The 12,507-nt window shown below is 42.5% G+C and overlaps 4 protein-coding genes across 6 annotated transcripts; 2 read left to right on the plus strand and 2 right to left on the minus strand.

The window, feature by feature from the left end:
• Window positions 1-2,937: 2,937 nt before the first annotated feature.
• Window positions 2,938-3,396, plus strand: LOC124379813 (persephin-like; the record flags this gene model as incomplete). Its single annotated transcript, XM_046840392.1, has 1 exon — window positions 2,938-3,396. A coding segment is annotated over one exon (459 nt), but the record flags the coding sequence as incomplete, so codon positions are not given.
• Window positions 3,255-6,634, minus strand: wdr83 (WD repeat domain containing 83). 2 transcript variants are annotated; one of them, XM_046839995.1, is made up of 10 exons: window positions 6,317-6,632; window positions 5,627-5,747; window positions 5,420-5,525; window positions 5,286-5,334; window positions 5,085-5,211; window positions 4,938-5,005; window positions 4,721-4,829; window positions 4,506-4,620; window positions 4,192-4,344; window positions 3,255-3,392 (listed from the first exon to the last, which is right to left on the minus strand). In XM_046839995.1, exons 1-9 carry the CDS (start codon window positions 6,417-6,419, stop codon window positions 4,198-4,200), a joined length of 945 nt encoding a protein of 314 aa, XP_046695951.1. In that variant the 5' UTR covers window positions 6,420-6,632; the 3' UTR covers window positions 3,255-3,392; window positions 4,192-4,197. The 2 variants fall into 2 exon arrangements, with proteins under 2 accessions (XP_046695951.1, XP_046695949.1); XM_046839993.1 differs by lacking the exon at window positions 3,255-3,392 and adding an exon at window positions 3,818-3,983 and having other exon boundaries at window positions 6,317-6,634.
• Window positions 6,635-7,424: 790 nt separating this feature from the next.
• On the minus strand, window positions 7,425-10,026 carry sde2 (SDE2 telomere maintenance homolog (S. pombe)). Of its 2 annotated transcripts, none has more exons than XM_046840498.1 (7): window positions 9,866-10,026; window positions 9,355-9,472; window positions 9,166-9,277; window positions 8,896-9,065; window positions 8,668-8,773; window positions 7,895-8,525; window positions 7,425-7,773 (listed from the first exon to the last, which is right to left on the minus strand). In XM_046840498.1, exons 1-7 carry the CDS (start codon window positions 9,965-9,967, stop codon window positions 7,555-7,557), a joined length of 1,458 nt encoding a protein of 485 aa, XP_046696454.1. In that variant the 5' UTR covers window positions 9,968-10,026; the 3' UTR covers window positions 7,425-7,554. The 2 variants fall into 2 exon arrangements, with proteins under 2 accessions (XP_046696454.1, XP_046696453.1); XM_046840497.1 differs by having other exon boundaries at window positions 7,868-8,525.
• A 986-nt stretch (window positions 10,027-11,012) lies between these two features.
• Window positions 11,013-12,233, plus strand: mrps28 (mitochondrial ribosomal protein S28). The gene is made up of 2 exons (XM_046840501.1): window positions 11,013-11,280; window positions 11,760-12,233. The coding sequence occupies exons 1-2, from the start codon at window positions 11,074-11,076 to the stop codon at window positions 12,120-12,122; spliced, it is 570 nt and encodes a 189-aa protein (XP_046696457.1). The 5' UTR covers window positions 11,013-11,073; the 3' UTR covers window positions 12,123-12,233.
• Window positions 12,234-12,507: the final 274 nt, after the last annotated feature.

Genomic DNA, 12,507 nt, shown 5'->3' on the forward strand with positions numbered 1-12,507 from the left:
TAGGTATTAGGTAGGCAGTTCTAAAGTTACGGCATATTAGTGTTTGCATTAAACAGTACACTACTTATTAAGGTTGTCTTTCAGAGATTGTAGATATTTTCTCTTCTACAACAAAACGTAATTTCTTCTAAACAAAAATTACCTGTTAGCTACTGCTCCAAGCCATAGTCCAGACAAGGAACAGCAAGCATGTGAACTGCAAACTAGCTCTGGGCTAACATCAGGACAACAGGAGTGGAAAGTAATTCTGACACTAATCCTGCAGGTGATGGATGGCTTTCCATTGTGTTGCATTATGTGTGGAAGTTTCCCTCGAAAGCTCAGGGTTTTTATTTATTTGTTATTTTTATAGCCTCCAGTCAAACTTTGGTTGAAGTCACCAAAAAAGCATTTTGCATTGTTCCAGTATATGTATGAATATCTGAGGCAAATTTTGAGGCCTACAAAGTGACATTATTATCGAAGCCCAGCTTTAGAACAGTAGTGGTTTATCAACACTATGGACTCCTTTTTTGGGTGGAAAGAAAAAAATTACTGATTTTATAGTTCCAGTAATGTAGTGAGAACGGGAACTTATTGCATATTTGCCGATCTGTTTGTCAAACATGTGGACGAAAGCTGAACTTTCGGGCATATTTGCTTCTCTGATTCTAGTCACTGAACTTTGTTGGTTGTGGCACATATTTTCCAAAGAGGAAAGAAGCAAGAAGTTGTTCGATGACTTAATAATTTTCCTTACTTGTGGAAACCTTTCCTGTCATCACCAAAGGATGCTTTAAAACCAGTCCAGATTAAATTCCAATTCTGATAGGAAGCTCATGAGTCACCATGTTTACTTGGTGGAAACTTAGTCCTACATCACTGCTGGCTACTTATACTTAAGTGTCTGCCACGAAAAGAAAATTGAAAAGAAAATACTGGAGAAAGATAATAAAGCTGTTTTGATGTAATGAAGTCGGAATGACCAACAGCCTTATCCAGAACTCCTTGCTCAAAACAAGTGTTGGATTTTCTTTTTCGGTGTCTGTACCATTGGTTGGATGGAAAGACCAAAAGGTCAACACTCTCGAGTTATCACAGAACTGAAAGGCAATAGGATAAGAGCACGAGAAATGTCCGCCATCCCCACGTTTTTTGGCGTCTTCCCCCTTGCGCATGACCTTATAAAGCGCAAGGAACATATGACCGTGCTGCAATCCTTCTGCCAGTCAGACACATTCCACGATTCCTTCGGCATTAGTCTCCTCAGAGCTACTTTAGGAATGTTGCAAAAAAGGGGGAAAAGGCACATTTCTGATAAAATCCCTAAATTTATGTTCGGATTTCAGAAGTCAGTCATCGTTCTCTGAATTTTTCCAGGAAGATATCTAGCCGTGGGTCTGCTGTGTTCTTTTTAATTATTATCCTTCAGTCTGTCTCGTCGCTGTGGATTTAACTTCCTCGTCCGCACCTCTTGATGCAACGGGTCACAAGCGCCGGTCAAGAACACCAACCGTCCTGTTGAGGTCAAGCCCTGGTGTGTGATTGGCCGACTGATTTAGATCCGCAGACGCCCGGCCCCGCTCTTCTGCAGCCTTGAGTGATTTAGCTGAAATGATTTATTTTCGCCTCCCATGCTTTCGGGGGCATCGGAAAACACCTGCGAATTGATATTTAAGCTATTTCGGTATATATATTATTTTTTCCGAGATCGGTTCGTCCAAGCACAGGTGAGAAGGGGTGGGGCCAAGCCGAGCCCCCATCTTCCAGAGACAAGCATATATGAAGCAGGCTCCGGTACGTTTCAGCATCATCCACTTTGTTCGCCTCAAACGCGACACAGAGATACAGAGGACGAGTGGAAAAGAGAGATGTGTTCTCTACTGAAGCTCACCATGCTACTGTTCTGCGTTCAAGTGGGAGAGGGACGGTGGCTGCACACACTACTGGGTAAGCCAAAAAAAACAAACAAACAAAAAGGTCATGACCTTACAACAAAAAAAAATAAGTTTTTTGTTTTTATTTGGTGGCAAAACTTTCTAGTGAGGCCAAATTTTAACATATCATTTACAAAACATCTTAGTTTTTTTCCGAATTGAATCATTTGAAAAAGTCTTCAAACTTACATATTTATTATGGGACATTTTCATACTTTTGAAAAATTATTTTATGCCTTTGCATAATGTTTTTAGACTGTATACATAGAAAATTTGTCAGGTTACATTTTTTCTTTGGAGTCATTTGACAGCAAAAGTTTTAATGGACCATTCAAATTCTTCCAGACTGAGAAATCAAATGTTTTAATGCCTTTATTGAAAGGATTCGGAATAGTAAAGGATTAGTGGTGCTCCCCAGCCCAATCTACAGGAACCGTACACATCCAGAGTGAGAAAGCCAGGCTCCAAAAATGACCCTGGATCTATTTTATTTATTTATTTTTTTACGTTTGCCTCATGAACACTTTTAAACGCTCTTCCTATTACCCAAAATAATCATGCAATACCACTTTTTTACTAATCTGAATCTGTACTTTTTTTGTGCAATACTACTCCATTTTCTTTATAAAGAAAATGTGCAATAACTTTTTATTTATTTATTTTTCACTTTTTAAAAATGTGCACCAAATACAATTTCCTTTCCGATTGTTTCAGCGTCGGAGATCCGAGAACAAGCCGCTTCCTCTGAATCGGGCCTCCCGGGAGAGACGGGGAGAGAAGAAGATAGAGAGGAGCAGGACGGAGCTGGGAGACGCTGGGGAGGAGGAGGAGGAGTGCTGAGGTCACGGCGCAGCGCAGAAGACCCATGTGGTCTACATACCATTCTGCTGCAGGTTCGAGATCATTTTATATCATGTCTGTTTAAAAAACGATGTACCAGAACACACATTTCGCATGATAAGGGCTGATGAGGTGTTAATACACACGACTCAGAAGATCTGTTGCACGTCAATGTTTATAAAACACACAATTCAAGTCTTTATTTCTTCGATTACAAGATGTTTTGGGGACTGGTTTTAAACTAAATCTGAAATTCAGGAAGCAGCATCCAAAAATCATTTTGTCCACCACTGTAACGGTTGTTCTCAGTGTTTTAGGAGTCAGGAGTGAGATATCTGTAGAGTCACAATTTCTTGAATCCACGCTCTTGTTGCAGGTGCGAGACCTCGGGCTCGGCTACGACTCGGACGAAATGGTTCTGTTTAAATACTGCGGTGGCACGTGCCCGCGTGTGCCGTCCAACCACGAGCTCACCCTCACTAATCTGCGCCTGAGCGGAGCTCTGCCCCACACCGAGACATGGCACCATGCGCCGTGCTGCCGCCCGACGCGCCACGAAGACATGGCCTTCCTGGACAACGCCCACCGCTGGCACAAGGTCGAGAAGCTCTCCGCCGCTGCCTGCTCCTGCATCGGCTGAGAAAAAAAACAAAAAAACTGAATCGCATGGGACATTTTATGTTTGAAGGTTTGGGGTGGGGAGAATCGCTCAGGCTGTAAACAGTGTTTAGGAACAGCAGGGACGCTGATCACGTATCCGAGCACGCTGCGTATCGAACGTGCGTCTTGCTTTCTCTTGATTTCGACATGGCTTCTTCCCGCTAGTGACGCTGAAATGTTCGGCTTCAGCTTGGACGGTGACACGCGGCTGAGGGATCGCGGGGGGTCCGAAACAAATGTCGGTTGAAAGCGAACTAATGATTATATTTATGTACTGTAAATTATTTATTTATTGTTGTTTTGGGGGATTTTTATATATATTTATTGTTAATCTTTGTTGTTCCTCTCCTCCCTGTGCTGTGTGTTCGTACAGTTCCAATAAAGATTTTATAATAGTTGCCTTCATGAAACCACATCATTCTTTTAATCATTTGACACATAATATATTTACAATATATACATTATATTGTGTAGTGTTTCATAATAATCCGTATTTCAGGCACTAGGTTGGTTCAGCGAGCTCATCTTCAGCTCTTCGTTCTTTAACATCTGGCAAACAGGAATGCGCTTTGGATGACATTAATAAAGAATAAGCGTCTTGTTTTTGCCAAGTGTTCGATGACATTTCTAGAACATTCCAGCTTTGTGAAACACCGAAATATTCTCTGGTTTATAAAATACTTCAAGGTGTAATTACATCACAGTCAAATACGAAAGGCACTGATCGTTTGAAAAGGCAGACGTTCTAGTGAAACCAGGTCACGTGAAGACTCACCGGCGTCTACTCGGCCGTGTCCGTTTCCTCCGGCTCCGCCCCCCAGATCTGGACACGTCCCTCCATGGCGGTCAGTAGGCGAGGCTCCGTGGGGTGAAAGGACAGCGACTGGACCACGGCCTTCCCGACGGGGAGCTTCAGCGCTAACGAGCCCTGATGAACAGACGCAAAAGAAATGAAAGAACCGCTTGATTAAATGCAGTGAGGAATTCGATAGGCTTTTGTTAAAACCGAAATCAATTAATACGGCAGCGTATGAGGAGTTCACCTCCCGTGGCGGTCTCAAAAGTTTGTGTTTGTGTGCCTTAACATACCTCTACCAGATCCCAGCAGTACACGTGGCCATCCTCGGAGCAGCTCAGCACGTGAGTGTCTTTCTCAGACAGGCAGCAGTCCAGCTTGTAGTCTTTATTCTTGTGTCCTGTGTATCTGTTGCACAAAATTTGAAAAAGTGAAATTGATACACACAACAGACATAATGACATAATAGTGTCCAGTGTGTCTAGATTTGTGTGTATATATGACTCACTCTCCCAGCAGCTCTCCTGTGCTTTTGTCCAGCAGACGCACACAGGCATCCAGACTGGAGCTCAGGGTGCACTGGCCATCCTGACTGAAACACACACATGTGATCGGACCTGCAACCACACACACACACACACACACACACACACACACACACACACACACACAATTAAAAAAGCTTCCCTAGAGTACATCCCAAGCCAAGTGATTCTAACACTCACTGTCCACGTAGTCGACGTGCAGCTGTCCCATCCGCAGATCGTAGCGTCTCACCCGGCCGTCCACGGACCTGACACACAGACGCGACCGTCAATCATTCGTGATTCGTACGAATGACCTGCCATTTCGAAAGACTGATCGGCTCTCACCCGGTCAGCAGCTCGTGCTCGATCACTTTCAGGCTGCTGATGCCGTCTCGCGCCTCGTCCAGAGTCTGAATCGGCTCCATCTTTCTGGACCGGGAATCCCAGCAGCGCACGGTGCCGTCGATGGAACCTGAAACACACCATTGAATATTAACTACAAAACGCAAGATACATTGACGGGATTGGCAGCAACGCCGGACTCACCCGAGAGCATCACAGTGGCCTCTTCGTTGAATCGCACGCAGTTCACCTTCTGCATGGAGAAAAACAGGAATATGATTTGAGTTGTGGATGTACCCACTCCAAAACGAACGTTGGCACTAAAAAGCAGCTCGTACCCCCGCGTGGCCACGGAGTTTGCGCGTGACTTGCCCGGTCGCTACGTCCCACAGGATCACCGTCTTATCCGCGCTGCACGAACACAGCTGGGCGTTATCATACGAGCTGTGAAGACAAAAAGAAAGAGAGGAAAGGACACAATGGTAACCCATAACGAACAATCCAGCGTTTTCGCAGACGCAAGAACGTCAGCGCGAGACTCTCACCCGTCGGCGTCCAGCACCTCGTAGCCGTGTCCGCTGTAGGTCTTCAGCAGGGTTCCTCGGGTCGCGCTCCACAGCTTCAGGCTCTTATCGCTGCCACACGACAGCACGTAGTTTCCATCAGCTGGAAAACACATTTCAGCTTTTATTACATGCCTCATTGCGTATGTCTGGTCTTTATTATACACTCAGGATTTTTTATATGGGTTTTTTAATATGGGTTTTATTGATTGATGCGATTTTATTCCGATCAAAGGCTTTTGTAATAATATTTTGATCCCCCACGTGTGAACATTTGTTCTATTATAATATAAATACTATCACTACTAATAATAAACAATAATTTATTATTTAAAATAACAACATTTCACCTTTAACAAATTGCTATTTTGTTTTAACAGCTAATTTATATATTAAATATTAGGGTTATTCAACAAAATTAATAATAAAATATTAAATAAATTCCTTAAAATAAATCAATACATTTGATTAATTCCTTACAGCCAGAATTATTATTATTATTAATTTTATTAGATATTTAATGGAATAAAAATCATTAGGTTTTTAATTTACATTTTTAATGGATATGTAAATAAAGCCGCTGATTATTATCATTCTCCTGACAATTCTGGCAATAAGTAGGTCTTTTGTTTTGTTATTTATTTCTCTTTTATTTATTTCTCTTTTATTTACCGTTAAATCGCACAGCTCGGACAGCGGCCTGTTGGCAGTCTACAGTCCGGAGGAGGTGCTGCGGGAGGCGGTCAGGCTGCGGCCGGGGCTCGGGGAACGCCATCACTCTCCCAGCTAAAGCTTTAGCCGCTCACACAACACTTTACTTTATTAAAAATTACTTTTATTCGCCTATATCGCTGCTTACAGGCGAAACTTAAAACAATAATAATAATTAAAAATAAACTAATATCCGCTTCGAAACTCAGCCCTGCACTTCACTCGCCGTCTACCGCCGGGTTTTAAAGCTTCTGGTTATGTCCCAAATCAATTATCATTATACCACAGAGTGTGCCTAACTACCACCGAACCGATTCTAGACTTTGTGCACTACTTAGTAGTAAAGCATTTAAATTCAGACCGAGCCTCTAATTCCGCTGCCGCTTTTCCCGAATTGGTGAACTGCCCGCGCTTCAGCGCCCCCTGTTGACTCGGAGGCTGCTGGTAGCTTGAATTTCAGAAACTAAAACGAATTAAAATAATACAAAATAAAATTAAATACGGATTTAATTGATGTGTAGACATGTTATAAAATAAATAAAGAATTTAGATAGATTTTCATCTAGAAAAATAGACATCTTCAATATTTAAGAGTTAAAACTTAATGAATTGAATGTGGCTGCTGCTAGTTTTATTCAGGGCCCAGAAAGAAACCCTTCATGTGAGAAAACTCGATTCATGATATTTTATTTTAAGCCTTTAAAATAATTGTTTGTGAAATTTACATGCTTTATTAAGTAAAAAAATAAATAATAATAAAATAAAAGTTAAAACTCATGAATCAAATAAACCGTGTCCAGGTTCAAAATGGCTGCCATTAGCACTTAGCATAATACTGACAAGAACAGATACAGAAAATGTGTCAAGTATACACTATAAAATCATGTTTTCATTTTTAAATACATTTTATGATCTAAAAACATAACAGGGGCAAAACAGAAATAGACCATTTGAGGGAAAAGAAAACTCTAGAAAGAGTGTAAGAGAAACAAAAGGAAGGAGGGAAAAAAAAGAAAAAAAAAAAAAAAAGGGGTGCGCATGTTGTTTAAAAGAAAACCAAAATCCAAAAAACTCTTCAAAACTTTTATTGGATGAAATTATAAAACGGCAAATTGAAACGAATTGTCAGCGAAATGACATTTGACAGCAACATTAAAAGAATTAAGAGAAAGAAAAGAAAAAAGTAGCTTTCGTCCTGGTTATTTCTTTTTGCCCTTGCTGGGTTTGGCTAAAAGCGCCGGGTCGATCTGATCGGCGCTGAGCCCTTTGACGGAGTAGAGTCGAGCAGCGCGCTCTTGCAGCGTTCCTCCGCATTTCATCCCTCGTTTCGTCAGCTGGACCTTCAGCCGCTCCAGACCGAGAGCTTCCAGCTCCTCCACGCCGCTCACAGACAGCAGGTCCAATAGAGCATCGGCTTCCTGAAAAAAAAAACACAATAAAGGGAAGGAGAGATGCGATGAGCACTGTAATGAAATGTGTTTTAAATATGAGATAATGAAGTTCTCTGCTCACCCCTGCCTGAGCTGGCTGTGCATCTACCTTCTCAATAATCTTGTCCTTCTCGACTTCGGGATTATCTCTGACATTCTGTTTCGTATCTGCTTTTACAACACGTTCCTCCTTCTCTCCTGCTCGCTCCTCCTTCTCTCCTGCTCGCTCCTCCATTTCTTCTGCTCGCTCCTCCTTCTCTCCTGCTCGCTCCTCCATTTCTTCTGCTCGCTCCTCCTTCTCTCCTGCTCGCTCCTCCATTTCTTCTGCTCGCTCCTCCTTCTCTCCTGCTCGCTCCTCCTTCTCTCCTGCTCGCTCCTCCTTCTCTCCTGCTCGCTCCTCCTTCTCTCCTGCTCGCTCCTCCATTTCTTCTGCTCGCTCCTCCTTCTCCCCTGCTCGCTCCTCCATTTCTTCTGCTCGCTCCTCCTTCTCTTCTGCAGGATGCGGAGAGCAGGATGCTGAGTTGGCGCTGGAACTGCTGCTGCTGCAGGGTCGGTCCTGAGACTCGTCTTTCTGCTGCTCCGTGGTTGCTGTTGGTGGAACTCTGGCTGGCTGAAAGCTGCACGAAGGACCAGCACCAGAGCAAGAGGACGAGGAGGATGAAGACGAAGAGGCTTTGGATTCACTCTCGTCGCTCTCTGCATCCGAACTGTCCATGTCCTCGAGGTCCTCAAGGCCGGTCCTGCGAGAAAATCGGGAACATTAAGATGTTAATTTCATGATTTTTTTATATACGAGATTAAAAAAAATATTTCAAGACCGGTTTTGTAACACGCCAACAGGTGGCAGCACAAGGCTGCAGGCACAGTGACACATTTTCTCACCAGAAGCATTTCTTCTTTGAAGAAGTGCATTCGATTTTCTTGGCCAGGCGTTTCCGGGGCACCTTATCGTCTGGCTGGACCATGCTGCTGGATGAAGCCTGCATGCCTAGGGAGAAGAAAAAAGGCTTTTTTTCTACAGAGATTTGGCCTAAATTATTTACACATTAATGAAGACTTAATTATCCCCCTTTTGACTAAATGTACAACATGGAGGAAGAAAAGAAAAACCTTTGAGAACAGAGTCCTCCAGCCGTTCGGAGAGATCGTGACACTGCCGCTCGTACTCGGCGTCTGTGAAGCGGTGCTTCGGCTCGGCCAGTTTTCTCTGAATCCTCTCCAAACGTCGCTGCTCCTTCTCCGCGTCGCGGTCGGCCTGCTTCTTTAACCACTCGGCCATTCTGTGCTCAAACACACACCGACCGTCAGTGAACAAATAACACACAGAGGTTTGAAGCAGAATTTGATTTGATTTAAATCGAATCTGCGGCCGAGCCTTACTCTTTTTCGTGATTGACATCCCGGAGTCTCCGCCCACTCAGATCCCTGCAAGCCTCTCGATTGGTGGTTTTCTCAATCTGAGCCCCGAGAGCTCGCAGCATGGAGCCGAAACCTAAAGATGCACACAGTCAATTTTTGAACGTTTAAACAAGGACTCCTACGTTCTACATGACCGACCGACCCACTGACCTCCTTTGCCCCCACGTAAACGAGGCTCGATGCGATAGACCGCTCCGGGTTGCAGTCTTTCATCACCTCCTGATATCCTGCCATTCTTCTTTATGTAGAAATCTACATCCGAGATGCCCTAAATACAAATGGGTTATATAAGAAAATTAATGCACAGAGCCCAGAAAGAAGAAAACACCACCACCATGAGATAAAAGTACTGCACTATTTCCTAATTACAGACATTTTTATTCTCTTCCAGCAATTTTGGGGTTTGTTTGGGTTTCTTCTCCTACGATATCAACCCCTTTAAATGGTATAACTCTTATTTTTAAGGTCGTGCCTATTCTTTTAGTGTATATGAAGAAGGAATCTTCGGTCATATCTATACATGTGTTAACTTCATTTCTCTAAAGAATCCCATAAGTTCTAATATGTAACTCGAACAGGCCCCACAGATACACAGCAGTCAGTCTCAGCGCTTAAAGATAAATAAAATGATATAAATTCACATTAACAATATAAAACTCACCTCTCCGGGCGTGAACAGTCTTATCAGGTCTCTGACAGTCGCATTGTCTTGGACAGGGAAGGGACTAAACCGCAAAGACGGAAAAACAACGAACACCTCCATGTTTACCGCGTCGTCCGTTTCGACTTCCTGAAGAAATCCGCCGTCGCGTTTGATGTCGTCACAAGCGCCAGGAGGAAAAAGGTGCGCATGCGCGCTACACTTTTTTTCCCATGTTTTTTTTTTTAAAGAACTATATAGAAATATAAATTAGAAATTAATTCAATTTCCACGCAGTGATTGTCTCCACAAACAACAACAAAAAACGTAAATTGTGCTTTTTAAATATTTATTTCTGCTTTTCTTATTGTTATTAAATTTTAGTTGTTTTCCGCAACACTTCTTTTTTTATATACTTTTTTCGATATTTTACTTGAATTTTTGCTGTGTAACTTAATTAATGTAAAATTCTATCTATCTATCTATCTATCTATCTATCTATCTATCTATCTATCTATCTTGACTCTATCATTTTTGCAGGATATTGTGTGTGTGTGTGTTATATATAAATAATAATAAAATAACCTTTTATATTTAACATGTTAAATAGTCACTACTTGATTCTCATACTGGCTTACATTCTTAAATGACTCAACTTGATGATAAACAAATAAATATATAAAAATGTATTTTTGAAACCATCCAGACTGATTAGTTTTATTTGTATTTGTTTGTTTAAAACATTTTGTAATGTAGTGCCCAGTTTGTAACTCGTCTAGTGTTGGCCATGACTGCACTAATAAGTTACATTGTTTTGTAAATTAGTTGTAAAATACTTAAATGTGAGTTGATTATTTGTAATAATTGAATAATACAGAAACAAATTAACAGAATAAAATAATGAAAAAGGTTTTCGGCGACGTAATTATACGTCACGACGGATACCCAGAGAGACCATTAACCTTCATATGAAATCGCGCTTTGTAAAATTTTTGTTAGTTGTAAAAGTATTATAAACCTGTTGTGTTACAGTTCTAAACATGTTTATATGATTATTAAATATTCATAAAGGAAAGTCTGTTGTCATATACGTTTCTTTTCCTCAGCGGAACTACACTGTTTCATTGCTCGTAATGACCAGATGCTAAGGCTGAAGCCTAAATCGCTGTGTATGCGCCCTATGAAGGGCACTACAGCTGTGAACGGATTGAGAGTGGTCCAGTGTGAACATGGCGTCTCTGTACAAGGTTGTGAGCGGCGCAGGGCGCAGAGGAGCGCGTTTCTTCCTGAAAGCTGAAGTTTCTCCGGGCGGTAGATTTTACAGCAGCGGTGATGGAGGAGCTTCAGCCGCCGGAGGAGCGGAGGAGAAACACAAAAGCGGATTTGCTGCTGCTTATGAACTTCATTCTGAACTGAAACAGCAGCAGGACACCAAGGTCTAATCTCAGGGGTCTGATCACATGTCTGTCTGTCTGTCTATCTGGTTTATTTCTTCTTGTCTATCTGTCTGTTTATTTATCTGTCTGTCTTTTTCATAAGTTTATTTCTTGTCTATCTATCTATCTATCTATCTATCTATCTATCTATCTATCTATCTATCTATCTATCCTTTTCTTCTCTTTTTTGGTCTTGTTTATCTATCCATCTCCTTCTTTTCTTGTCTCTCTTTTGTCTATCTTGTTTATCTATCTACATATCTATTTCTCTTTGTTCTTTTCTTCTGCCTGTCTTTTTTCTGTCTTGTTCATCCTTCTTTCTGATAGTTTGTATCTTTTCTGAAAAAGAAATGAAACAGAACGGTTGGTTGTGCTGAATGTACCGATCAGTCCGTAGCTAAAACAGGATAAAAGCGTACACAGCATCATTGACTGTTTTCCTGTAACAGCGCCCCCTCGTGTTTGGTTTTTCTTCACAGACTCACAGGGCACACAGAGACGGTAATCGCTCCCCTGATGACCCCCAGTCTTTTGCCTCGCTGCTGCGTCACTCTCCGTTGATCCAGATGGGTCCGGCCAAGGACAAAATCGTCCTCGGTAAAGTTTTCCACGTGGTCCAGGACGACCTGTACATCGATTTCGGAGGCAAGTTCCACTGCGTGTGCAAGCGGCCCCAGACGGACGGCGAGAAATACCGGCGTGGCAGCGTGGTCCGGCTCCGGCTGGAGGACCTCGAGCTCACCTCGCGCTTCCTGGGTGCAAACACGGACACCACGCTGCTCGAAGCCGACGCCACGCTACTCGGGCTGCTCGAGGGGAAAGAGGCCAAAGAGAAGGAGTAGCAGCTGTGGACGAGTAGCTACGGATCGTCGCTTTACGACCCTTCAATACTTTGCGTTTGTTCTGTGAACAGAAATGTGAATAAATTGTTCTTGAAATGTTGATCATGTAAACGATCGCATCGGGAATGTTTATTCATTTCGTTTTTATTAATGCCTCATCGTTTCTTTCTTCGATTCTTTCTTCACGTATCCCCCCTTGTTGGGAAGCTGGGGTCAGGGTTTAGGGTCAGCCATAGTACAGCATTCTGCAACAAAGAAGGATTGGGGCCTTGCTTGGGGCTCGAACCATGACCTTCCAATCAGTAACTTAAACTCTTAACCTCTAAAACTTTGCTTCTAAGATGTTTCTAAAACATTTAATGTAACCAAGGGGTTTTTAGTTCCT

This window comes from Silurus meridionalis, chromosome 26 (assembly GCF_014805685.1).
Source record: "Silurus meridionalis isolate SWU-2019-XX chromosome 26, ASM1480568v1, whole genome shotgun sequence".
Taxonomy (NCBI): Eukaryota; Metazoa; Chordata; class Actinopteri; order Siluriformes; family Siluridae; genus Silurus; species Silurus meridionalis.